A 27,221-nucleotide genomic window follows, 5' to 3' on the forward strand; every position below is an offset into this window, starting at 1 on the left:
AGATCTAGAGCATGCATTCTACTTCTCACCCCAAATTTATTATGCCATAAAATGTAAAACTATCAAATTCATACATTTAATGAAGTTTTACACAAGGTGAAAAGGAAAGCATCAAAACCAGTTAAAATATTGCAGAAATCTCCCAAATGAAAACAAACTAGCTCATGTAGGAAGTCACTGAGTCAAATCAATACTACAGTGTATTTGGGAGGCATCACCATTTGTAGAACAATTAATTTTTGCAAAATATTCATGCCTGCATGGAAGTTAACAGCAGAGAGCAGATTCTTGGGATAGTGGAGTTCCTTGGTTAACTCCACCAAAGATACACCAGGGATAAATTTGGTCATTTGTGTTTAAGAAAGGGAGCCCCTTTGGTACTGAAAACCCCCTAAGACATTCTAAAGTGGGCAGGCACCAACCAGAGAGGCTCATTCCCCAGTTTTAAGTGACACCTGGAGCATGCAATCATATCAAACAAAAGGTGTATTGTGAAGAGGAGTTCAAGCTTACACTATGCACAGGATACAAACAAAATAAGTGCATAAGCACTGAAAGTCTGTTTGTGCTGATTATAGACACCCAATAGGTTTCCTTTAGCAACTGTTCAAAGCTATTTTCTGTAGTAACTGTACATACTGTAAATAAAAGATACTTTACTAATCCCAACTCCATGTCTGTACACACTCACTTTTTCCAAAAAGGAAAGAAATCATACCTTGGGATCAAAGTTTTCTAACAACTCAGAAGTTGAGATTTTACTAATTTTGAGATTCTGAACCACATAGAACCATAATGGACCATTAGAGAAGCTCTAACAAAATTATAGGCTGAAAGGGGAAAGAGTTCTTTGAGACAAGAGCAGAGTGATGAAGAGGAGTCTGTAGAATCAAAGATTTCTCTGAAAACTGCAAAATAGCTGGATAAATTTGGAAAAATGAAACTTCATTAATATTCTTAGGTGACCATGGTTTAGGTAAGCTGATTTGAGGGGCTTTATTTTGTCCAAAACTAGAGCTGAGAAGACATGTTGTCCTTGTAAAGTTTGGGTGAGAAAATATAACATACTACGGTCATACAATAACATCTGGGACACGGGCTCACGGAATCTAACTCTGCCCTACTGTGTAAGATCCAAAAAAATCCTGGAAGTGTTGTATTTGATGTTACAGACAGAATGGCCAGGGGAAGGTGGCTCTGGCCAAGCTAGAATGATGGTACCTTGAGCAGGTGGTCATCCATTCACCCTTTCCTGAGGACAACCACCATGATCATCATGATTCAAGAGAATCTGGGGTATTGTTGCCACTAATTTTTCCCACCTATGGGCAGAATAAATTTTGTTTTGTGCACCAATATGGAGGTGATGTGTCACACATCACCTCCATATTGGTGCACAAAACAAAATTAATGTGGTGGAGGTGGGGGCCAAGGGGTTCAGAGTGTGGGATGAGGCTCAGGTCTGCTGCACAGGGCTAGGGTGTGTGGGGGAGGGGGAGTTGAGCATTCTGACTGGGGGTACAGGCTGCCCCAGGGCTACAGCAGGGAGAGAGGACTTCCCCCAGCTCTCTCCCCCGACAGCAACACCTGGACTGGGGGGGGGAGAGGCACCTCTCCCCGCCGTGGCAGTTCTGGGGCTGGGGCTCGAGCTGGGGCCAGGGGCAGGACCGTGGGATAGGTTCCTCTCCCCCAGTCACTGCAGGTCCAGGCTAGGCCTGGACGGAGAGGCACCTATCTTTGCAGATCCAATAACCACCCCAAACACACCCAAAAATCTTATCTACAGCCAGGCACACAGATACCACAGAATATGCTCTGGGATATACACCTTAACTCACTCAAAACAACATTTACCAAACAACACCACTCCACGAGAGAAGCAGATTGCATCATGGAATAAGCCACCCAAATACCCTGAAAAAACCTGCTTCAAGTTTCCCAGGCCTGAAGAGCTCTGTGTAAAGTCAAAAGCTTCTCTCTCTCACCAACAGAAGTTGGTCCAATAAAAAAATATTACCTCACCCACCTAGTCTCTCTAATATCCTGGAACCAACATGGCTACAACAACACTGCATACAAAAGCTAAGAGGCATTCCTCGCCATGAATACTCTTCAGCTTCTCTATGAAAATCTGTAAATTAGAATTTCCCCAACAAAAATAAATCCATATTAACTTGCTAAGATGAAAAAAAAAAATGTTGTCACATGCAACTCTGCTAGCAAGCATCCCAATATGAATGTTTTGCAAATGATCCATATAACAATAGGTTACATCGCTCTATCTTCCCACAGTGTGTATATGTACCAGCACTGATGGAATGTCAGACCTGTTCAAGTGTGTGTGATCCTGTCATCTTCTAGTGACTGCAACCTAAGAAGGATGTAAATTATAATACTACACACATTGTTACTGCTGGCTTACAATACATTTAGTAGATAAACTTACATATTGAGTTTTTCCAAGCTCTCTTGGGCATTACGTTTCTCTCTCTCATATGCGTTTTCCACCTCTTTGAACTCTTTCTTGATCATTTCCAAATCAGAAAGAGCTTCTGCTTGGCTGGCTTTTTCTACCTGCAAAGCTCCTTCAAGGTCTCGAATCCTTAACTACCAAATGATAAGAAAGCAATTAAAGCAAGTTAGGGAAAGCTATCATTAATCTTCAGCAGTGTTCTCTTTTGCTGTGTCTGTGTGTGAGTGAGGGAGCACTGAGCACACAAAGGGATATGAATACCTACCATAAAGAGCAGAGAAAAATAAAGAGATATAAGGTGCTTTTACTCAGACTACTATACTTTGGTGAAATTTAGATTTTATTAATTAAATTAAGTACACTGGTAAGGTTTGTCAGAGGTTTTCTATTTTCTGTACATGAAACCAGTTCCATTAAAACAAAGCACAGGATTAATAGGGAAGATTAGAGTTCCATACAACGGAGAGCAGAAATGTGACAACTCCATGTGCATCAACTACTAATAGAAAATCTTACCAGTCTTAAATTTGCCCTCCCAATTCAGTTATATTTTGTAAAGGAGGAAAATTTAATATATTTTTTCTTTATTCTTTTTTATATTAGTGTAATGGTCATTTAAAAAAAGGGTTTCCAGTGAGAACTAGAGGGTACAAGAACAAGAAAATAAAATGGGCTACAAAATGACACTAGTTACTCCGAATGCAAAAAGAACACAAATAATGAAAAGCATAAATTTTGAAAATGAGTTCAGCACCTTTTTAAGTTTCCTTGTTTGTTCTTTAAAGTAAACTGTGATTAACTATTTATTTGAAAGACCATCTAGAGCAAGCTGAGTATAATATAAAATTTGAATTTTGACGAATATGTAGCAAGCTTGCTCACGCTTATTATCTGCCAATACTGTACTACCATTTTGTTTGAAGTTCAAATCTGCTCACTGAAACTTATATTTAAACAGTAGTTTCAGAGAGAACTACCGACTGAGTTACATAGTTTGTTGCTCCCATGAAACAGTTGCATATGTGCTTTACATCTTCATTCAATTCCATCAGCAATCCTGGCAAAAATATAATTATTGGGTATTTTAACAGTAAAGGAATGTTTTAATAGTAGGACATTTCCTTTTGACAGTTTCGCCACAATTTTATAAAAATTTCCCCTACAGTCATGCAATAACTAGTACACATTTAGGCCTTGTTTCTGCAAAAACTTTTCCATAGGCTGCCAGTGTACATAGTCCTACTGAATTGGGACTACTCGCATATATAAATTTAAACACAGGCATAAATCTTTTCAGGATTGGGGCCTTACAGATCTACTAGCTGCTCCATCATAAACTGTGGAAATTCCACAAATATTTGACACTGGTTTACCTGGATAATTTCAGAATTAAATTTGGATTCCAGATGTGCTGCTCTCTCTGCCTCAATATTTTCTTCCAATTTCTTCACTCTCACAGTAGCTGCCTAAAAATATGAAAAATATTTACATTCCCAAAAGACAGATATTAACTTAAATAGGACTATGATTTTAAAAAGGATTTTCAAGGCGTAGGATTCTTTAGGTAAACACTTTTATTATACTAGGAATCCACACTCCCTGCAGTTAGGCTATTTTGGTTTTTATCCCTGCTATATGTTTATTTAAAAAAAATATATGCACAGATATCAAAAGAATGGAATTTAGCCAAATTCACCAAAAACAACTAAAAAAAACCCACACACACCCAGTACTGATAAATTATTTTTCTATTTAATTACTGTGTTCCATACAAAAAATCTATTACTAATGCAATATTAATATTGAGAAATGAGGCACTCAGAAGTCAAATAATGAGCAGATAAGACTGAAAGCTCAACATTCTGTATTACTAAGAAATTGCCAATTGAACACAATATAATACAGTCCAGACAGAGATTTGCAGTATAGAATGTACAATCTTAATTTCAGTGATGAGATAGTTAAGACAGTATGATTTGTTTGGGAGGGACTATGGTTAACGTCTGGGACCGCAGAAAAGAGATTTTGGTGCTAATCAAGATGCTGTAAATAAACTGCTATGCGATTACCGACAAATCACAACTTCTTTGCCTCAGGATGTTATGAAGGCTATATAATATTTCTAAAATGCTATCTAATTGTAAAGTATTATTAGGGCTTGGGTCCTTGTCCTGTGATCATTCCCCCAGGCTTTAGTGAGGAGAAGAGGACGTGGATAACTTGTTTAGCAAATATCCTGGCTGTTTAAAACCCATCTTGATTAGTTATCTCACTTTGCAATTGAACCTGTACACACACGTGCAGCACATCTATGCTGAATGTCATAGTTCAGTATTAATGGGATTAATGGGATTTTCTATTGCACTTGTGCCCGAGTACAATTTCAAACGTTCACAACTTTATTTCTAATAAATTTCCCGCCCAATATTTAGCAAGGCACATACAACTCATTATGAACTATGTCCATACCAAATTTCTACTTTCAAATTTATGTAGATTGTCGGGGGGCGAAATTGACCTTTAAAAGGAACAATGATATATATCAGGGAGGAAAAAGCAGTGTGAATTTTATGTATATTTTAAACCCTTGTGTGACTCAAATAATTAAAGAAAGAAAGAAAGAAAGAAAGAAAGAAAGACCTGAAGAATTCTCTCTTAAAATCATCATTAAATAAAAACAAAACAAAATAATCATTGACATTTAGGCAGAGACCAAGCTTGGAAAATTTCAGCTGAATAGGTGAATATTTTAGAAAATAAATGACTGAAGTCTTGGTATAATGGAAACTGATTTGCAACCTTAACTATATTGTTTTCTACCACTACTGGGGTCTTTCACGTGGATGGATGATTGAATTCAGTGAAGGAACAAATCCTACAACTATTTTGTGGCCTCAAGTTCAGCACAACTGTCAAAAACTCCTTCTACCACTAGCTGGTCTCAAATTTCCTTCTTCACACCTAGTGCAATCAAGAGAAAAAAAAGAGACTGTCGGAGGACTAGGTTTTAATCTAACCACACAGGAAGTCACACAACTGTATTCACTGTTAGCGATTTTGGAAAGGTAAGACAAAATAGCAATATTTTTGACTTTTTCTAGATTCAGAATATTTAGGATTGTCAGAAGAAATTGAAATATTACCAAGTATTTTACAGAAGCTCCTAGGAGTGAGTGAAATTTTTTTGACTACTTCATATTTGCATATTACAGGTTCCTTGGAGAACACAGAAAAACCAGAAAGTTCTGAAGCTGGTGCCTAATCCTGTTGAAGACCTAAAGCTGGAATGAACTCTAGAGTACTGTAAGTAGCTTTCCAAACGTACTCCATAAGTAGGGTTTCCAAATGTCCAGCTTTTGACCGGAATGCCCGGTCGAAAAGGGATCCTGGTTAGTGTGCTGACCAGGCCGGTAAAAGTCCAGTTGGTGGCACAGTGGGGCTAAGGCAGGGTCCCTGCCTGCCTTGGCTCCACGTGGCTCTCGGAAGCAGTGGCATGTCCCCACTCCGGCTCCTAGGCGTAGGGGCCAGGGGCCTCCGCGCACTGCCCCCACCCAAAGCGCCGGTTCCCAGCTCCCATTCGCTGGGAACGGCGGCCAATGGGAGCTGCAGGGGTGGTGCCTGCGGACGGGGCAGCATATAGGGCTGCCTGGCTGTGCCTTCATGTAGGAGCCAGAGGAGAGACATTCTGCTGCTTCCGGGAGCTGCCTGAGGTAAATGACGCCCAGTGCCTGCACCTCTGACTCCCTCCCGTGCCCCAGCCCTGATACTCCCTCGGTGCCAGCCCGGAGCCCCCTTCTACACCCAAAACCCCTCATCCTCACCCCACCCCAGAGCCCGCACTCCCAACCAGATTCCTCCTCCCCCCACATCCCAGTCCCCTACCCCAGCCCTGATCCACTTCCTGCACCCCAAATCCCTCACCCCTGAACCTCATCCCCCTGTCCCACCCCAGCGCCCCCTCCCGCACCCTGGACACCTCATTTCTGGCCCCACCCCAGGACCCACACCCCTAGCCCAGAACCCATACCCGCTCCCACACCCCAACCCCCTGCCTCAGCTCAGAGCCCCCACTCATACTCCAAACCCCTCAGCTCCCCCCTGCACCCCAAATCCTTCATCCCCGGCCCCACACCAGAGCCTGCACTCCCAGCCGGAGCTATCCCCACCCAAACTCCACCCCCTTGCCTCAGCCCGGAGCCCTCTCCCGCACCCTGTACCCCTCATATCTGGCCCCACCCCAGAGCCTGCAGCCAGAGCCCTCACTCCCTCCTAAACCCCAACCCTCTGAGCCAGCCCGGTGAAAATGAGAGAGCGAGTGAGGGTGGGGAGAGCAAGCAGAGGGAGGAAGAAATGAAGTGGGGGCCATGGAGAAGGGGCAGGGCTTCAGAGGATGGGTGGGCAAGGGTATTCGGTTTTGTGCGAGTAGAAAGTTGTCAACCCTATCCATAAGAAAATCCACAAACTGTGCATAGGGTCAAAATTTACATCTGCCCAGGAATTTTGCCTTATTTACAAAGAAATTCACAGTCAAACAAATTCCATCGCAAGTCTTCTCCCCAATGCTAGCATTCCTCCCCAAAGACAGTTCAGTCCAAATCCTGGACCCTTTCATCCTCTCCAGAGAGCAAATCTTTTCACTTTCCCTTACACCTACAGTACAGTTAACGAGATACCTGCAACAGTGAGTTAGGAAGATTTGCTTAACATCTACCAGCATTTCCATGCAACACCGTGCTAGTGCAAGAGAACTAGAAAGAGTAACTTGCTTTTACAAAAATGTCAAACTGGTGAGTCTAGTTTCCTTATACAAACTGAGACACTAAAAAAGTAAACAAACAATATACATAATGAAAAGTAAATTAGATAACCTAAGGCGTTATTAGCAAGTCCCTGTGCACACTGTGGAAAGATGGATGTAAACTGCGAACTGGAAATCAGAGACAGGTAAGTACTATTATACTCATTTTGATGACTGAGCCTATGTACAGAGACTTACCCAAGATCACACAGTTACTTGGAAGAGCTGGAGATAGAATCCAGGAATCCTGACTCTCAATTCTGCTTTTAATCACTATTTCCTTATAAAATTTAGTTTTTAAATGAAAAAATGCTTCCAAAAAAAATTGATAAAAATCAATGATTTAAAAAAAAAAATCTGATTTTTTGTATTTAAAATTGAATTTTTTTTTTGACAAAATGCTTTTTGAGGAAAAAACTTATCTTAATTAAAACTATTATAGCTCAAAGATCTCATCATGGAATAGGGATTATAAATTCTAATTCTATCGTATGAGACAATATATTCATGTAATGTTTAAGAAAAGTTTTGTAAATGAGTTCCAATAGTTCGTGGAACTAGTTAGGGACCCAATCTTATGGTGTTCCAGGGGCTTCTGTATAGATTTAGGTTAATCTTTCTATCTACCCAATGGGACTCAGTGCTCAGTCTAGAAGATACCATCAGAGATGCTTAGTTTTGAAGTTCTCAAACTGTGGATTTGTGTCTCCAGAGATAACATGCTTATTAACAGCAAAAATGTTTTTAAATAAATAAATTATATATAGAGGTGAGAAATAACAGACCTCAACTCTACTGTCCCTCTGCAAATTTGTGTACACAGAGTCAATCCCTTACCTCTCTCTAAAAGTGCAAAGTTTCAAGAAGTTAAATGAATAGAAGATTGTTGGGGGTGGAATAGATCAGGACAAGGAGAAGAAGTCTGGAGATAAATATGAGAAGGGAGGGACGGGCAGTCGAAAAACATATTCCAGAAGTCTTGAGCAGCATATTTCAGAAGTCTTGAGGTCTTTCTGAGTGTAACCCTCATTGGTTTGAGATTTACTATACCATTCTCTCACTAGAAGGGAAAAATCTATAATGGCAGCAGGTGGTAAAAGAGACCCAATTTGAGACTATTTTAATTAAGTTCCTCTACCTGTGGGTAAGACAGGCAAGCATGCAAAATGCAAACAGTGCAACAAAGAAAGCTTCAAAAACAGACTCCAACGAGAAACTGCTGAGCTTGAATTGATATGCAAATTAGATACAATCAATTTAGGCTTAAATAGAGACTGGGAATGGCTGAGCCATTACAAACATTGAATCTATCTCCTCATGTAAGTACTCTCATACTTCTTATCAAACTGTCTGTACTAGGCTCTTGATTATCACTTCAAAAGTTATTTTTCCTCTTACTTAATTGGCCTCTCAGAGTTGGTAAGACAACTCCCACCTTTTCACGCTCTCTGTATGTGTGTATATATATATATATATATATTTCCTCAATATATGTTCCGTTCTATGCATCCGAAGAAGTGGGCTGTAGCCTACGAAAGCTTATGCTCAAATAAATTTGTTAGTCTCTAAAGTGCCACAAGTACTCCTGTTCTTTTTGCGGATACAGACTAATACGGCTGCTACTCTGAAACCTGCCATAGTTAGTTCAGCTAATTATGATTTGGCAGCCTCCAACACATGAAATATTGGGGATTCACCATTGTTTTGTGTAAAAAACAAATATCCTGAAATTTATGAACTGACAATTCTGTTTCTCATACAAGAAGAGTAAATACACATTTCCCACAACGACTGTTTGTCAAACAGCATTCCCACCCAGTTTTTTAGCACCTGTACACAGCACAAGACTTTATTCACAGACTGCTGTTTATTTCCCAAGAAATCTCCTTTCCAGACCAAACACTGCTAAGTCGAAACGGAAATAAAAGGCACAATTCCAGAAAATCTTTCTGGACCAAATAGATCCCTGGTGTAATTAATTTGCCTAATGCGTGTGCCATGCTATGTATAAGAATGACCATTTGGTATTATTATTGCTACCACAATTACAACAAATCTTGTACAAAGTACCATATGTCATGTAAGGTGTCAATGGAAAAGTTATGATTTGCTAAGTATGTTTATCTGGTTTATATGCATGTATCATCTTTGTACTGAAGTTATGAATATTGGCTATGTACTTGTACCTTATGCATATGATGTATTCCTGGGCGACACCCCCGAGACAGGATTTACATCAAGGCTAGACAGCTATGTGTTGATGGTCCATCAAAGACACTCAGCTTGCATAATGGCCCATTAAAGAAACTCATCCTGTCCAGACAGCCCTTCCTGAGGATGCCTCAGAACACCCAGAGACCAATGGCCGCCCCTATGAGTCAGCAAAGCATGTAAGGACATGTGATGAGGATATGTGACCTGAGACTCCATCTTCTCCCAGTAATTTTCCATACTCATGTGACCCTGGATTCCATCTTGGGACAGTATCTGTCAATGCACATGGGCTGTGGGCTTTGTTTGAGACAGTAAATTTCCATGCACATGGCAGAGGATATAAAAGGGCACCTGAAACATCTCCATTTTGTCTTCATTTTCTGCTTCGTTGCTCTGGATTAGATTTCTAACAAGGAAGCTTTAAACGAGGAATGATGACCCCCAATCTGTTTGGGTGATTCCACAGAGACTTTTCCAAACCAGCAGTTTATTCCATCACTCCTACAAAACTGATATAAGGACTTTGCAAATCACTTTTATGTATATGGTTCCTTAACCATTTATAACTCTTTTCTTCTATTAATAAATCTTTAGTTAGCTGATGGAGGACTGGCTGACAATGTGCTATTTGGGTAAGATCTGAAATATATATTGACCTGGGGAAACGGGTCTGATCCCTTGGGATTAGAAAGAATCTCACATATGGTGAAACAGATTTTCAATAACCTATCACTATATTAGATTGGGTTGCCTGGTAGGAACCAAGGGCTGGAATGCCTAAAAGGGACTGTTTTTGGCTTCTGGTTCAGTGTGGTACTGCAGGAGCTAGATTGTTACTGGATTGGTGAATCTAATTACACAATAAATCACCAGTTTGGGGGACTGTCTTCCCTATTTCTTGCAGTCTTCCCTAAGTGTAGCATTTTCAGCGTGGCCTATCCCAGGCATGCGATCACAGTGTGTCTCAAGATACACAGAAATTTTAGAATAGAAATGAGAATCAGCCAAGTTTTCTATTTCAATTTTTGGTGGCCACTTCATGCACTTGACTTCAGTAGGGCTCCAGGTAGATGCAAAGATCCACCACACAGAACTCATTTCAGGATAGGGGCCTAAAAATGACTGGAAAATTGCTAATATACTTCCTATTTTTAAGAAAGAAAGAAAAAAAAAAAAAAAAAAAAGGATCCAGGCCTGTTAGTTTGACTCAATTGTATGCAAGGTCTTGGAACAAATTTTGAAAGAGAAAGTAGTTAAGGACATAGAGATGAATAGTAATTGGGATAAAATACAACATGGTTTTAAAAGGTAGATTGTGCCAGACCAACCTGATTTCCTTTGAGAAGATAACTGATTTTTTAGACAAAGGAAATGCAGTAGATCTAATCAACTTGGATTTCATTAAGGCATTTGCTACAATTCCACACGGGAAATTAGTTAAATTGGAGAAGATGGGGATTAATATGAGAACTGAAAGGTGGAGGACGAACTGGTTAAAGTGACAACTACCACAGGTCATATTGAAAGGTGAATTGTCAGGCAGGTTACTAGTGCAGTTCTTCAGGCATCAGTCCTTGGACCAATCTTATTTAACGTTTTTATTACTGATCTTGGCACACAAAAGGATAGTGCACTAATAAAATTTGCAGATGACACAAAGTTGGAAGGTATTGTTAATACAGAGGAGGACCGGAATATCATACAAGAAGATCTGGATGACCTTGTAAACTGGAGTAATAGACATGGGATGAAATTTAATAGTGCAAAGTCATATTTACGGACCACCAACAAGAATTTTTGCTGTAAGCTGGGGATTTATCAGTGGGAAGCAATAGAGGAGGAGAAAGACCTGGGCGTATTGGTTGATCGCAGGATGACTATGAGCTGCCAATGTGATACGGACGTGAAAAAGGCTAATGCATCAGAAGGAGTATTTCCAGTAGAGAAAGGGAAGTGTTAGTACCATTACACAAGGCACTTGTGAGACCTCTGAATACTGTGTGCAGTTCTGGTGTCCCATGTTTCAGAAAGATGGATTTAAACTGGAATCAGTGCGGAGAAGGGCTACTAGGATGATCCAAGGAATGGAAAACCTACCTCATGACAGGAGACTCAAAGAGCTTGGTTTGTTTAGCCTAACCAAAAGAAGACTGAGGAGAGATATGATTACTCTCTATAAATTCATCAGAGGGACAAATACCAAAGAGGGAGAGGAGTTATTTAAGTTAAGAGGCAATGTGAACACAAGAACAAACGGATATAAACTGGCCATCAACAAGTTTAGGCTCGAAATTAGGCAAAAGTTTCTAACCATCAGAGGAGTGAAGTTCTGGAACAGTGGGGACAAAATACCTAACTAGCTTCAAGACTGAACCTGATAAGTTTATGGAGGGGATGGTATAATGGGACTGCCTACAATGGCATGTGGCCCATCGGTGACTACCAGTAGCAAAAACGGCCAGAGACGAGACACTAGATAGGGAGGGCTCTGAGTTACTACAGAGAATTTTCCTACGTATCTGCCTGGTGGGTCTTGCCCACGTGCTCAGGGTCTAACTGATCGCCATGTCTGGAGTCAGGAAGGAATTTTCCTCTGGGTCAGATTGGCAGAGACCCTGTGGGGAGGCGAGATTCGCCTTCCTCTGCAGCATGGGGCCTGGGTCACTTGCAGGTTTAAACTAATGTAAATTGTGAATTCTCTGTAACTTGAAGTCTTTAAATCATGATTTGAGGACTTCCATAACTCAGCCAGAGGTTAGGGGTCTATTACAGGAGTGGGTGAGTGAGATTCTCTGGCCTGCAATGTGCAGGAAGTCAGACTAGATGATTACAATGGCCCCTTCTGACCTTAAAGTCTATGAGACTATAACAAATTGATAAAACACAGTAAATTCCATGTAATCTATCAATCATTTTCAATGAAAAATGAATCATTAAAGCACAAATGTATGCGTTTTTTAAAACAAACTACAAAAATAATTGCAAAGTTGTCTGTTAGATTATGCTTGCTATTTTCTAATGAATGACTGTCTGCCACATATCCAGCAGAGGGCACTAAAGGAACACTCATATGCAATCAAAAAAAAAAAAAGTTCCTCACTGCATTCCAAAAATAATAAAATAGAAATAGGTTTAAAGTCTCTCTTATTTACATTTTAACCCACTATATAAAAGCAGTTTTAAAAGCTACTGCCATAATTAGGCCTTTTCCCCTCAAATATACAACTTGTCAAATGCTCATTAAAGTGAGATACTTTTCTTTATTTCTATCATTTCCTTCAACAACATTGCAAATTACAAAGAGAGCTGTAAGTAAATAATTGCTCTCGCTTTTATGAACAACCTATTCCCGCTTGTTTAATTCATTCAGAGATACCATAATTCACTTACTGGGGAAAAAAAAACCCACAGTAACTTCTATGGAATGAAGAATCACTGAGTACAGATGAAAAAGCAACAGACTAGTTAAAGTAATATGTGGAAACCAAGAATGATTTCCCCTTTTTCTGGCTCTATTGCTTCCACTTAGGTTTCAATCCAGATATGAGCTATGCACCAGCAGATCTCTGCTTGCAGCACTGAAGTCAATGGGGGCTCCACAAGGGTACAGCTATATGCTCATGTGGATAGAGCAGACGTAAGATCCACAGTTTATGTACCAATGTAACTATTCTGGTTAGATGAGTGATTTTTTTTTAAACCAAAATACTTTAACTAGTACAGCCCCCAGTGTGGATGCAGTTTACCAGTATAAAGGTGCCTATACTGGTATAGCTTATTCCCATACATTTAGGGTTTTCAAACGGACATAGTTAAAGCAGTACAGAAAGTGTGTGTAGACAAGCTCTTAGGGCTAGATCCAAAATGGGAACTTCAACTCAACATTCCGACACCTAACATCCAGGCACCCCGCTGCCTAGTGGTATCCACAGCCCTGCGTTAGGCACCCAGGCTCTCTATACAATGCATGGGGAAAGTTAGGATCCTAAGAATGGGATTCACAGAAGCCAGTAAGCTGAGCAGTGGAGATGCCCAAGTTAACAGGCGAGATAGGCAAACTAACACCTAGTTTGAGGATCCCTCTAGAGCTTAGGTGAAAGCTGGGCATCTAGGCATCAGAACTTAGATGGTAGTGCACAAGCCAAGAGGCAGGAATTTAGGTGCCTACAGGGTTAGATGGGGGTTTTGAGGCAGGAGTGGCGGAAGCTTCCTACAAGTGTGTGTGGGGGCCACTGGTGCCCGAACTGAGGTCCCATCCACCTGCACCATCCCTTTCCTGAGGCCCCACCCTCGCACCATCCCGTCTTCTGAACACCCGGCCCGCACTTGCTCTTCTCCACCCAACCCCTCGTTCGCCCTTATGGCCAGTAAAAAGTGGGAGGGCATTTCCAGTGCAGTGAGGGATGCTGATGCTGCTTTGATAGTGGCCTTGGTCCACCCTTAGATTAGAATTAGGGCTGTCAACTAATTGCAGTTAACTCAAGTGATTAATTCAAAACAAATTAACTCGATTAAAAAAAATCAATCGCAATTTTAATTGCACTGTTAAACAATAATAAAATACTAATTTAATTTTATTATAAATATTTGTGGATGTTTTTCTACATTTTCAATTATATTGATTTCAATTATAATATAGAATACAAAGTGTACAATGCACCATTATTTTCTATTACAAATATTTGCACTCTAAAAAGGAAATAGTATTTTTCAATTCATCTCATACAAGTACTATAGTGCAATCTCTTTATCGTGAAAGTGCAGTTTACAAATGTAGATTTTTTATTACATAACTGCACTCAAAAACAAAACAATGTGAAACTTTAGAGCCTACAAGTCTATTCAGTCCTACTTCTTGTTCAGCCAGTCGCTAAGACGAACAAGATTGTTTACTTTTACGGGAGATACTGCTGCCAGCTTCTTATTTACATCACCTGAAAGTGAAAACAGGCATTCACATGGCACTTTTATAGTCGGCGTTGCAAGGTACTTACGTGCCAGATATGCTAAACATTCGTATATCCTTTCATGCTTCAGCCACTATTCCAGAAGACATGCTTCCATACTGATGATGCTTGTTAAATAAATAATGCATTAATTAAATTTGTAACTGAACTCCTTGGAGGAGAATTGTATATCTCTTGCTCCGTGGTTTTATCTGCATTCTGCCATATTTATTATGTTATGGCAGTCTCGGATGATGACCCAACATATGTTGTTCGATTTAAGAACACTTTCATTGCAGATCTGACAAAATGCAAAGAAAGTACTAGTATGAGATTTCTAAAGATAACTTCAGCACTTGACCCAAGGTTAAAGAATCTAAAGTGCCCTTCAAAATCTGAGATGGATGTGGTGTGGAACATTCTGTCAGAAGAAATAGGACTGAGTGGACTTGTAGGCTTTAAAGTTTTACATTGTTTGATTTTTGAGTGCAGTTATGTAATAAAAAAAAAATCTACATTTGTAAATTGCACTTTCACGATACAGAGATTGCACTACAGTAACTTGTATGAGGTGAATTGAAAAATACTATTTCCTTTTTACAGTGCAAATATTTGTAATAGAAAATAATATAAAGGACAATTGTACACTGTATTCTGTGTTATAATTGAAATATAATTGAATATGTAGAAAACATCCAAATATATTTAAATAAATGGTATTCTATTATTAACAGAGCAATTAATAACTTGTTTTAATCTCATGATTAACTGCTATTAATTTTTTTAATTGTTTGACAGCCCTAATTAGAACAACAACTGAATATGAACATTTTTGATATGCTGCCCAAAGTTTGCTGACAACACTGGTGACAGAAGGGAGGTAGCAATTTTCAAAAGCTTTTATCACAGCCAAACTGGAATGGAATTTCATGAGACAAAGAAAAGGCACTTCTCCTTTATGAATTTCAAATACTTGCTGCAAACAATGATGCTGTTACAGTGTCTCTAGAAGAGGTCACAAGAAACTTTTATAACAGAAACAACCAAAATATTAGTATCACTACCCAGCTCTTGCTATACTTTTATTATATTACATATAATAGCCTATGTTGATCTTCTAAGTTGTAATGTAAATTTACCTCTGATTTCTTTCTTCATGGGTCTCCGGTTCACTTCTGGCTATAAAGCAGGATCCCTTTCATTTTGCTAATTGTGGATAAGACAACGCCACTCCATATAAGAGGGCAGGAAGTCGGGCAGGCATGATAAAGCAAGTGTTCTAGCCTGAATGCTGGAACACTGATATCTGATAAGGCTGGAGTAGGGGTGCTATTTTTGTTAGTTTGTACATAGGAAGAGACTGCTGGGCTTGTAGACCTTTTAGTTAATTGCTTGGTGAAGGAGATACAGGATTGAGGCACTTGCTAGCTTGAATGGGGGAAGAGGAAGAGAAACACTACTGCCTTTGTCCAAGTCAGAGTCCTACAGAACCACTGATGCTGCTCCTCTACCATCCAAGCCAGCAAAAGCCCTGAAGCCTTCACCTCCATGGAACCATCTGACACAGTTGGCACTTCGCTTCCCCTTACTGAGTTCCCTAACCAGTGGTCTGTCACACTCCCTGGAAACTCTTACCACCTCTCCCATTCAACACATTGTAGAAATTGTTCAACAGCCCACAATTTCTGTGATTATAATGGTGATAAGGTTCAGCAAGATATTGTGCAAGTTAGAGCCATCAGTGGGTGAATAATATTTGCATGCTTTTCTTAAAATAACTAAACACCAAAATAGATGATTATTTATTATTCGGTGCTCTGAGCTCATTCCTTACACTACCCCTTCGAGCCCTTTACCATCCAGTGTTCCAGTCCCACAGCAGACAAGACTCTACACAACAAGTTAGTTGTGTTGGTTTACTCGGCTTTTCAGTAAGTTACAAAACCGGTAGGTCATGTTTCATCTTAAATGAAAGTCAAGCATGAACAATTCACAAGTTATTCAAAATGATATAACATTAACTCGAGAAATTGCCCCTGTATAGAATTCCAGGATTAATGTAATCTCATTATATGGAGAACACACACACACAAAACCACAGAATCTGAACAGATGAAAAGTACTTACCTCAAGATCTTTTTTAAGTCTCTCCTCTCGTTCAGTACTGTATTCAAGTTCACTGGCCTGTCGCCGGAGAATGTCAGTGCAGTCATTATGTTCCAGTTCCAGATCTTGTATTTTCTTATGCATATTTTGCAGTGCATTGTTCCGCTCCTGAAAACAATGTGCATTTTACTACAATACTTTATTTCAATAAGCACAGTCAACAAAGAGAAGTACCATAGGAGGTAAAGACTGATGGATACATTCGCTTCCAGGTTCTGCCAGCGGGAGTCTCTGTATAGGCCCCCAATGGCAAGAAGTCCACCTGAAGCAGAGAATAAAGATACCAGTGATGCAAGCTGCCACAACACCCCAATCAACCTGGGGATTTGGAAATGGTCACCACTGTCCAAAAAGTGGCACTAGTTAGAGAAAGGCATGGACAGGGCACCTGAAATATGGGCTAATTCAGCATGCCACCAAAGTAGAATCCAATGGAGCGGCTCCTATAGAATACCAGCTATAAGTTAAAGTGTGGTTCGATTCTGAAAAGTTACTGTAAAAGGTTCCACGTTTTGAGCTTCAGCCAGTGAAAGACAATTTGCTCAGTTTACAAGTAAAAGGCGGGACAGACTGACAATATCCTGGACAAACCATATGGAAGTAAGATAAATTTTACTGAATCAAGTTGAATAACTTTGGTTTGCGTTGCATTAAAAAAAAAGGCAACGTATTATTGTAGATTGTTTGTAACTTTTCTAGGGATGTGACTAATGTAAATGTTAGGAATTTCAAATAACTGTTTCACAATATACGTGAAGTGGGTTTCCTAGGAGGTAGTCGGGAGAAGCTAAACCCTGGGGAGAGACCCATTATCTACTATTGTCTACTACTGGAAATTCCAGATCAAAGACCCCTGGACTGTATAAACGATGGATTAAACTTTGTGCTTGTTCTGAGCTGAAGCTCTGATGAATTTAGAAACACAAGAAAACCCTTTGGGGTGGGGGTTCTGAAGGATTGCTCCTGCCAGAGCCCATGTTAGGGGTGATCTCTGGTATGCTTATTAGCATGCACATAGATTATCTTATTGTTTTTAGTAGGTTTTCTCTGTAGTGCTTTTTACCTTCTGAATAAAATAGGCTTGCACAGGAGATGCTGTGTGGTACCTTACTAGTTATTAGTCTCTGAAGAGAAAGTAAGCAGGCCTGCTTAGGCAGGGTCTCTTGATGAGATATTACAGTATAGTCAGGAGCCTGTGCAGCCTGGAAGTACCCTGGTCTAAATGGAATGAGACATCTCCACTCAAGGGGATGGGGGATGATGGCCAGGAGAACCAGAAGCCTAGTGTGGGTGCCCTTGCTGGATCATAGAGGGGGAATATAAATGCAGTTGCCCTGAACTCTGACAAAAAGGTTTTTTTTTTTTTTTTTTTTCTCTAATTTCAGGCCCTGAAAACTCACTCTGAGATCTGAAAGTCAGACTGAGCTCTTTCCGTCTCACATAGCACCAATGACAAAAGGTTCTGAGGGCAAAATTATTTCCTCATTTATTCCTGTGCACCTCTTCACAAGTTAGTACAAGTAGAACTGATTGAAATCTAGTAAATAATTTGGTTTATGATAAATAAAAAGGAACAGACAGCTTTAGTCTCCTGCAGTTGTCTTGCCTTTGTAGGGCTAACAGAGTGAAGAGCAGCAAAAGTTTATTTTGTCACTAAAGTCAAGGAATACAGATGTGTGGGGTAAGAAGTTACCTTTTTTTTTTAAATAAACAAAGTGACTCTTCAAAGTAGACTCACACTTAAAACTCTCCTTCTGCGGTATGTCAGGGAGCATGCAGTGTAAATACTACTTTGCTTTCTACCATTTTCTCCTGCCCCACAACATGGGTGGGGAGCACAATTCAAGACCCAAGTTTGTACTAAAAAACCTAAAACCATTGTGCGATTTTAGATTCTCTGGAGAACAGTTTCAGATCTGCACGTTATTATAAAGGTAAATGACTATTGCATATTACAATCAATTTAGAAAACTGATTATTGCACATTAGATTTGAAAGTGTGCACAGCACGCTGCTTTGTTACTTCAGCTAAAGTAACCTCAGTGTGTGATTATTGCTGTAATTCAACTGTCCTATATAAGGCTTTTTCCTTCATTAATTTCTAAAGGTGTTTTGTAACAAATGCATATAGCTCCTCTGTGAGAAGAGGACTGATTAGCTAGTTTGCCTGACAACGATTCAGCTGCAAGTTCAGGATATTTAAAACTGTGCTTAGTATCTGTTAATCGGTGTTGTTTTTGCTACATCCCTGTTTCTCAACGGATATGTCATAAGCTCAAGATGGGTCAAGAAGGGGTCACGGTCAGAATCAATCTTTAGAAAAGATAAAATTGGCTTTCTGCCTATTAGTGCTGAGCTGCTGCACTAACTCCCCAAGCCTTTACTCCCACCCCTGCCATCAGCTTCTCCACTGATGCAGGGAGTTTGACCTCCACTTCAGCATACAGAACTTCTCTTCAGCCAACAGGGCTCACTCAACACCTAGAGAGGTGCCTCCTTTTGGCTCCTCTCTCCTCCCTCTGCCCAGTATCCAGAGTTGCGGCTCCTTTTTAGGCCTCAGGGCCATCTTTTCCTTACGCTCAGGTAGCTCCCTAGATAGGAGTGTAAGAAACTTGGCTGGCTGGGTGGAAAGAGATGCTGCAAAGTGGGAGCGGGGGGGGGAAAAGGGAGCCAGAAAAGTTGAAATGAGCATGTTTTATGGGGGGAGGGTGGAAAAAAAAAATCAAAGTATGTATCACAATACAGCATGAGACAAATGTACAAAATAATAATAGCAAAGAGTCCCGTGGCACCTTATAGACTAACAGACGTATTGGAGCATGAGCTTTCGTGGGTGAATACCCACTTCTTCATGACATGCATCCGAAGAAGTGAGTATTCACCCACGAAAGCTCATGCTCCTATACGTCTGTTAGTCTATAAGATACCACAGGACTCTTTGCTGCTTTTAAAGATCCAGACTAATACGCTACCCCTTTGATACTTAAAATAATAATAATAAGTTGAATACTTGTGATACTGTACCACAAAAAACAAGACAAACCAATAAGAATAGGGAAGCAGTATTATTGGTCTTTTCTGCTCCCTCACTCTCCCAGGAAAAAAAAGCAAAATTTAAGATGGATACTGTGGATATGATGTCATGAGCTAGTAAAAGCTGAGAATAACTGTACTAAAATAGCTGCATAATTTGCCGTATTCATTCTCTATACCTATCCTTCTGTCTCAAAACAGACTTCAAGTATTTCAAGCAGTAAACAGGCAATCAAGTTAACTTCATCAAGGTTTAACAAACAGTTTGTCCTTTTACAAAAAGAGGCTAAATTACAGAAATTTATTCTCTTGCTCAATTTCTTTATTTCCAACTGTTTCCAAATTGGTCAAGAAACAAGATGACTCTTCCTAAATATTGCTTCAGTGTCCCCAAAAATCTGCTATATATCTGATAACCACTTTATTATCATAACAGAGACTGAACAAAGGTTATACCAAGCTATGTAAGATTAGGGAGTAAGTTTAAATCAAATGAAAACATACACACATTTCTAAAACTGTATCATGCACACATCTTTGACACACATTCTAAGACAAATCCAATCTCCCAGGTAGAGGGGAATTCTCAAAATGTGTAAAGCTTGCAGAGTCGCCCCTAAGCCAGTCTCCTCTCCCCGCCAGCTTAGGCGGGTATGGTTAGGGGAAGTGAACAGGGGGTAATGACACAGGTGGAGGGGCTCTTACCTCCTTAGGGCCCCTAGCTAGCTGTTCTATGCTATTGTACATCTGAATTGAGGCAACCTGAGACTCAGGGAGCTGTAACCAGCTTCCTGATGGTACCTTTTAATCTCCTTTCCTCCTGTGCCAAAATAAGCTTGGAGCAAGAGACAGAATTTCACCCACAGCCTGGAGGCAGACTTTTTTTTTTTTAAATGGCCTTTTAAGGCAGCAACGAGTAGATCATACTGAGCAAATATACTGCCTGGGTACAGCTAGAAAAATTGTAAAAGGTCTGTCTACTCTGGGATATTCATTTATATATTTAATAAAGAATAAGATAAGAGTTTATCTGAAATTTGAAATAATTTCCTATGTGAACAGTATGTGGTATGTTTCCAAATCCCAGCTGGTGAGATTGGAAAGGAAAAAAAAATATTTCTACTGGAAACTGATTCAACTGATTTTATCAATATTGTCTCCACAGGTTGTAAATAATTCAGGTTTCTGGAGATTTTGAGTAGGAATAGTTTTCTGTTTAGAAACTGATTGAACTATTTTACAAAACAGTCTAGGTGAACTATAAATAATTAAAGTTTATAGTACTATAAATTAACCAAGCTGTCATTGTTTAAATTTCCGCGTATGGTGAATGCACTACCAAACTAAACCACCACTGGGATCATTATTAATCTAGCTGCAGACACTCAGCAGTTCTATGGTTTTAGTGTGTTCTATAGCTGTAACTCTACAGATGATAAAAAAAGACCATCCAAGTAATAAGCCCCCAATATCCCTAGCATACTTAAGCAGGAGCTCCCAAAAGTGCCAGAAAGAATAGCTGTGGTTTGGAGGGCATCTCTAAGCTTTTCCATAACTAGTATCAGAAGCAAATCATAAATCCAGTGATTTAAATAGAGGAACTTTTGGAGACACAATTTGTCAAAATGGTTTTCTATGCAGAAAACAGCATGACTGCAATAAACACTCCTGTCCATTTACTCCGATTCAACACCAACAGAAGAGACACTTAGTAAAAAAACAAACAAAAATTTACCAGAGAGACATGCATTTGGTGTTCAAATTCTGCTACTACGGCTAAGTCATGTACACTTATAGCTAGAAATTACTAATTATTGGGCATCACCAAAGTGGGGAGGGGGGGAGAGAGAGAACTATTCACACAAGCGTTTATCAGAAAGTGAAGTCTGACAAGACCTTACCCATGTGCAATGCTTAAGGAAACACAAGCCCTTTGTTAAAGTTTAAAATGGATTTCCTGAAACCAGTTCCAACTGAGTGTTTTAGAAACCTCAGTAAAAAAAATTGAACCACAAGAATGTAACAGAACTACAATAATTTTATCATGATCTAAAAGATTGAGATCCACCAAATGTAGTGAGACTAAAATTAGTTTAGTCTCTCTTTCAGTTAGGTTATTCATAGGCAGCATGCCATGGTTTCATTAGTGTCCCCTGGAAAGATGACCATTAGTGTAAAATGCATGTGAAAATATATGGGCAATTGGGACAAGGTATTATGGCACTGCTAAAAATAATCCAAACACTACACTAGAGAAAGTTTGAGCTAAAATCCTATTTTCTACTCTTGTGACACTGAAGTTAGCAACTACATGTTTATCAGTATGTTGGGAGATGCTTTTTGGAGCAAGTGATAATTATGAGAAATGGAGGAAAACTGAACTCTGAACTTGTCCTGGGTCTACATTACATAAACTGTGCATAAACTAATAGATATAGTATTGTCTTCACTATGGGGAAGATATATAGTGATATTGCTCCCTTTGAACAAACATCCCTTATATTCACAATATAGTACAGAGAACACTAAGGAGGAGGGAAGTTTGATGGGAAGTTCAATTACCATGTTATTTTAAGAATATTCTATCACGCAAGAGCCATAAGTATAGTTGACTTTTTTATTCACACATTATGGACTTTATCCTGAAGGTTACTGAGCTATCCTGCAAGTTCCCATTGAAGTTAGTGGGAGTTCAGGGCTCTCAGTAGCTCACAGGAGGGCTCCACACCTTGCAGAATCAACTCCTAAATGAGCAACGGTATCATGTATACTCAAAAGGTACAAGGATAATTTAACTACATAAGAGGTGCAGGCATGCTTACACAAAAAACCCTATAGTACTCAGTGGGAAACTATTTTCTAGGTTAACCACAAGGTGATGCTATTGCACTTATTACTGAATGTATGCTTCTTAGGCCTGGTCTACACTAGGCGTTTATGTCGAAGTTAGCGCCGTTAAATCGAATTAACCCTGCACCCGTCCACACTGCGATGCTATTTAGTTCGACATAGAGGTCTCTTTAATTCGACTTCTGTACTCCTCCCCGACGAGGGGAGTAGCGCTAAATTCGACATGGCCATGTCGAATTAGGCTAGGTGTGGATGGAAATCGACGCTAATAGCTCCGGGAGCTATCCCACAGTGCACCACTCTGTTGACGCTCTGGACAGCAGTGCGAGCTCGGATGCTCTGACCAGCCACACAGGAAAAGCCCCGGGAAAATTTGAATTTGAATTCCTTTTCCTGTCTGGCCAGTTTGAATCTCATTTCCTGTCTGGACATCGTGGCGAGCACAGCAGCACTGGCAACGATGCAGAGCTCTCCAGCAGTGATGGCCGTGCAGTCTGGGAATAGAAAGAGAGCCCCAGCATGGACTGATCGTGAAGTCTTGGATCTCATCGCTGTGTGGGGCGATGAGTCCGTGCTTTCCGAGCTGCGATCCAAAAGAAGGAATGCAAAGATCTACGAGAAGATCTCTAAAGACATGGCAGAGAGAGGATACAGCCGGGATGCAACGCAGTGCCGCGTGAAAATCAAGGAGCTGAGACAAGGCTACCAGAAGACCAAAGAGGCAAACGGACGCTCCGGATCCCATCCCCAGACATCCCGTTTCTACGAGGCACTGCATTCCATCCTCGGTGCTGCCGCCACCACTACCCCACCAGTGACCGTGGACTCTGAGGATGGGATACTGTCCACGGCCGGTTCCTCAGACATGTTAGGGGACGGGGAAGATGAGGAAGGAGATGAGGAGGGCGAGGCAGTTGGCAGCTCTCACAACGCTGATTTCCCCGACAGCCAGGATCTCTTCATCACCCTTACAGAGATCCCCTACGAAGCGTCCCCAGCCATTACCCCGGACACAGAATCTGGTGAAGGATCAGCCAGTAAGTGTTGTAAACATCTAAACATTTATTTTTAACAAAACAGGAATATTAACAATTAAAAGAATGGGTTGTTCATGATTAGTGTGCCCTAGGCGCTTAACGGTTTAGTAAGGGGCAGTGCAAGTTTTGAAAAGAAATCTAGCAATGTCCGGTTTTCAGTGATTGTCCTGCACAAGCCGCTCTACTGTGTATTCCCTGCTACTGCAGCTACAGTAAAATGCGGTCTATATGTGCGGGGATAGAGCAGTAATCCTCCTGGGACATCTCGATGAAGCTCTCCTGGAGGTAACTTGAAAGCCGTTGCATGAGGTTCTTGGGGAGAGCGGCCTTATTGGGTCCTCCGAAGTACGACACGTTGCCGCGCCACGAGATTATCAGGTACTCGGGGATCATTGCTCTGCACAGCAGGGCGGCATACGGCCCTGGTCTTTGGAGGCTTTCCCGGAGCATTCTCTCTTTGTCGCTCTCGGAGATCCTCATCAGGGTGATGTCGGCCATGGTGACCTGCTTTTAATTAGGTAGGGGAATGTTAGTGTTGGGACTGCTTTCCCGTTCCTTTACAGAACTGTCACCGCTGGTTTGCAGCCACGCGGTGGAGGCGGGAGAGGGGCAGCCGAAAGGGATCATTCCCGGGGACAGCCGCGAGGGGGTGGGACAGGGGCAGAGTTCCCGCTTGCCGGATTGCTGGCAGCAGGGACTGACATTGATTTAAATGTGAAATGAGGCCAGTGGTAATATAAAAGTTTTAAACTGCCACAAGTGTACGGCTTACCATGTCTGCCTGCAACAGAAATTCCGTTGTGCTGCCTCGCTTCTCAAATGTGCTGTTCAAGACCCCAGGCACAGAATGCGAAGGCCGAGAATTCGACCTTGTGCTGAGTGCGCATGTGAAAGGTGCTGTGCATGGTCTTGTTCACAGAGAAAGACTATGTTCTTTGTTCACAACTACATTTATCTTTCAGAGGAATTCACTCCCTTTTTCCCATTTCCACAGCCCCGTCTGCGACTGTCTCACAACCTAGCCTGGAATCACACTCCCAGAGGCTAGCGCGGATTAGGCGTAGGAAGAAGAGGACACGGGAGGACATGTTCTCTGAGCTTATGGCCTCTTCCCAAGCCCAGGCAGCACAGCAGACCCAGTGGCGGGAGAACTTGACCCGAATGCACCAAGCCAACATGGATCGGGAGGAGAGGTGGCGGCAGGAAGACCAGCAGGCGACTCAAACGCTGCTTGGACTACTGAGGGAGCAAACGGACACGCTCCGGCGCCTTGTGGATGTTCTGCAGGAACGGAGGCAGGAGGACAGAGCCCCGCTGCAGTCCATCTCTAACCGCCCTCCCCCGCCACCAAGTCCCATACCCACCTCACCCAAAGTGCAAAGAAGGAGAGGCGGCAGAGTCCCTGCTAACTCTCACTCCACCCCTGCAGAGAGCTCTAGTAGCAGAAGGCTCTCATTTCCCAAAATTTGAAAAGTTCTTTCCTTCCCGCCTGACACAAGCCCACGTCCAAGTTTCACCTCCCAATGCCATGTGTAGTTGATAATAAAAAATTCGTTTCTGTTAACTACTGTTTCAATCATGTTCTTTTGGAGGAGGAGGGGAAAGGGGGTTGGAAATTGGACAGGACAGTCTCCTTTGGCAGGGTACATAGTCGGGGGCAGGCACAGCAGCAGGGCACATACACAGTGCAGTGATGCAGTGACTAGTTGCCCCGGTTAGTCTGGGAGGTTGTTTTGATGTAATGTTGGGGGGGGTGGGTTGCTCTGTGACTTTGTGGCGGGGGAGGGCAGTTACAGATCTTAAGCGCCGGTCCTTAGACAGGATCACAGAGCCACACAGCATGGGATCTGTAACCGTCCTCCCCCTGCCACAAAGTCAAATAGACCTCCCATACACACAGTCCCGATCAGGAGGGGTGACAGGCTCCGTTGAAACAAGCATCCCACCGCAGCGGAGCCTGTCAATCCTTGAGTTTAGAAGCTGCATTCGCATCACAACACTAGACCCGCCCCGCACCACAGTCTGCGTCCCAGTTTTAAAAAATTCCCGCGAAAACAGTATTAAAGAAAACGGTGTGCTTTAACAAAGTAGAACTATTTTTATTTCGACACGTGTGTTGGAGGGGGGGTGAAGGGGGTATGTAACTGGATAGGATAGTCAACATTACCTGGGTAAAGAAACGGGGGCAGGTTTAGCTTCTCAGTACACAAACTATAAAATCACAGGTTACCCTGCTCACTCAGGAACTTTGCTTTCAAAGCCTCCCGGATGCACAGCGCTTCCCGCTGGTCTCTTCTAATCGCCCGGCTGTCTGGCTGTGAGTAATCACCAGCCAGGCTATTTTCGTCAACCTCCCACCCCGCCATAAAGGTCTCCCCCTTGCTCTCACAGAGATTGTGGAGCACACAGCAAGCTGCTATAACAATGGGGATATTGGTTTCGCTGAGATCACAGCGAGTCAGTAAGCTTCTCCATCTCCCCTTGAGACGGCCAAAAGCACACTCCACCACCATTCTGCACTTGCTCAGCCGGTAGTTGAAGAGTTCTTTTTCAGTGTCCAGGGCGCCAGTATAGGGCTTCATGAGCCAGGGCATTAGCGGGTAGGCTGGGTCCCCGAGGATGACTATAGGCATCTCCACATCCCCAACAGTTATTTTGTGGTCCGGGAAGTAAATACCTTGTTGCAGCCGTCTAAACAGACCAGAGTTCCTGAAAACACGAGCGTCATGAACCTTGCCCGGCCATCCCACGTAGATGTTGGTAAAACGTCCCCTGTGGTCCACCAGTGCTTGCAGCACCATGGAAAAGTATCCCTTTCGGTTAATGTACTGGGTGGCCTGGTGGTCCGGTGCCAGGATAGGGATGTGAGTTCCATCTATGGCCCCACCGCAGTTTGGGAATCCCATCGCTGCGAAGCCATCTATGATCGCCTCCACGTTTCCCAGGGTCACTACCTTTGGCAGCAGTACATCAACGATTGCCTTCGCTACTTGCATCACAACAACCCCCACGGTAGATTTGCCCACCCCAAACTGGTTCGCGACTGACCGGTAGCTGTCTGGCGTTGCAAGCTTCCACAGGGCTATGGCCACTCGCTTCTGTACACTCAGTGCAGCTCGCAACCGGGTGTCACTGCGCTTCAGGGCAGGGGACAGCAACTCACAAAGTTCCAGGAAAGTTCCCTTCCGCATGCGAAAGTTTCGCAGCCACTGGGATTCATCCCAGACCTGCAGCACTATGCGGTCCCACCACTCAGTGCTTGTCTCCCGTGCCCAGAATCGCCGTTCCACGGCATCAACATGACCCATTGCCACTGTGATGTCCTCGGCGCTGGGTCGCCTGCTTTCTGACAGGTCTGTGCTACTCTCAGACTTCAGGACATCACCGCGGTGCCGTAGCCTCCTTGCCTGACTTTTCTGCATCTGCCTCAGGGAAACCTTTATGATAAGCTGCGAGACGTTGAGAGCGGCCACAACTGCAGCGATGGTCGCAGCGGGCTCCATGCTCGGAGTACAGTGGCGTCCGCGCTGTCAATGACTGGAAAAGCGCGCGAACTGTTTTCCCGCCGGCGCTTTCAGGGAGGGAGGGCGGGAGTGATGGACGGATGACGACAGTTTCCCAAAAGCACCCTCGACTCATTTTGTTACCCAGAAGGCATTGCCGGCTACACCCAGAATTCCAATGGGCAGAGGGGACTGCGGGAA

General features: G+C 42.0%; 2 protein-coding genes across 9 annotated transcripts in view; one reads left to right on the forward strand and one right to left on the reverse strand.

Moving 5' to 3' along the window:
- Positions 1 to 27,221, reverse strand: part of CCDC171 (coiled-coil domain containing 171) — a 219,787-nt gene that overhangs the window by 160,364 nt on the left and 32,202 nt on the right. For all 8 annotated transcript variants that reach the window (XR_010588656.1, XM_065549498.1, XM_065549497.1 and 5 more), the window contains 3 exons: positions 16,559 to 16,705; positions 3,847 to 3,939; positions 2,447 to 2,607 (listed from right to left, as the gene is read on the reverse strand). Coding sequence is in view for 7 of the 8 variants with exons in the window: in XM_065549498.1 (XP_065405570.1) it covers positions 2,447 to 2,607; positions 3,847 to 3,939; positions 16,559 to 16,705 (401 nt within the window). In the remaining variant the exon portion in view is untranslated. The remainder of the gene's footprint in view (positions 1 to 2,446; positions 2,608 to 3,846; positions 3,940 to 16,558; positions 16,706 to 27,221) is intronic.
- Positions 22,804 to 25,081, forward strand: LOC135972248 (uncharacterized). The gene is made up of 2 exons (XM_065549493.1): positions 22,804 to 23,517; positions 24,512 to 25,081. The coding sequence occupies exons 1-2, from the start codon at positions 22,941 to 22,943 to the stop codon at positions 24,985 to 24,987; spliced, it is 1,053 nt and encodes a 350-aa protein (XP_065405565.1). The 5' UTR covers positions 22,804 to 22,940; the 3' UTR covers positions 24,988 to 25,081.

This window comes from Chrysemys picta, chromosome 6, assembly GCF_011386835.1.
Source record: "Chrysemys picta bellii isolate R12L10 chromosome 6, ASM1138683v2, whole genome shotgun sequence".
NCBI lineage: Eukaryota > Metazoa > Chordata > Testudines > Emydidae > Chrysemys > Chrysemys picta.

What these genes read in the sequence shown, in the direction of transcription:
- LOC135972248 (XM_065549493.1), top strand. Translation starts at nt 22,941, where the DNA reads ATGCAGAGCTCTCCAGCAGTGATGGCCGTGCAGTCTGGGAATAGAAAG. An exon ending in ATCTGGTGAAGGATCAGCCA is followed by an intron (nt 23,518 to 24,511) that starts GTAAGTGTTGTA and finishes CCATTTCCACAG; the next exon opens with CCCCGTCTGCGACTGTCTCA.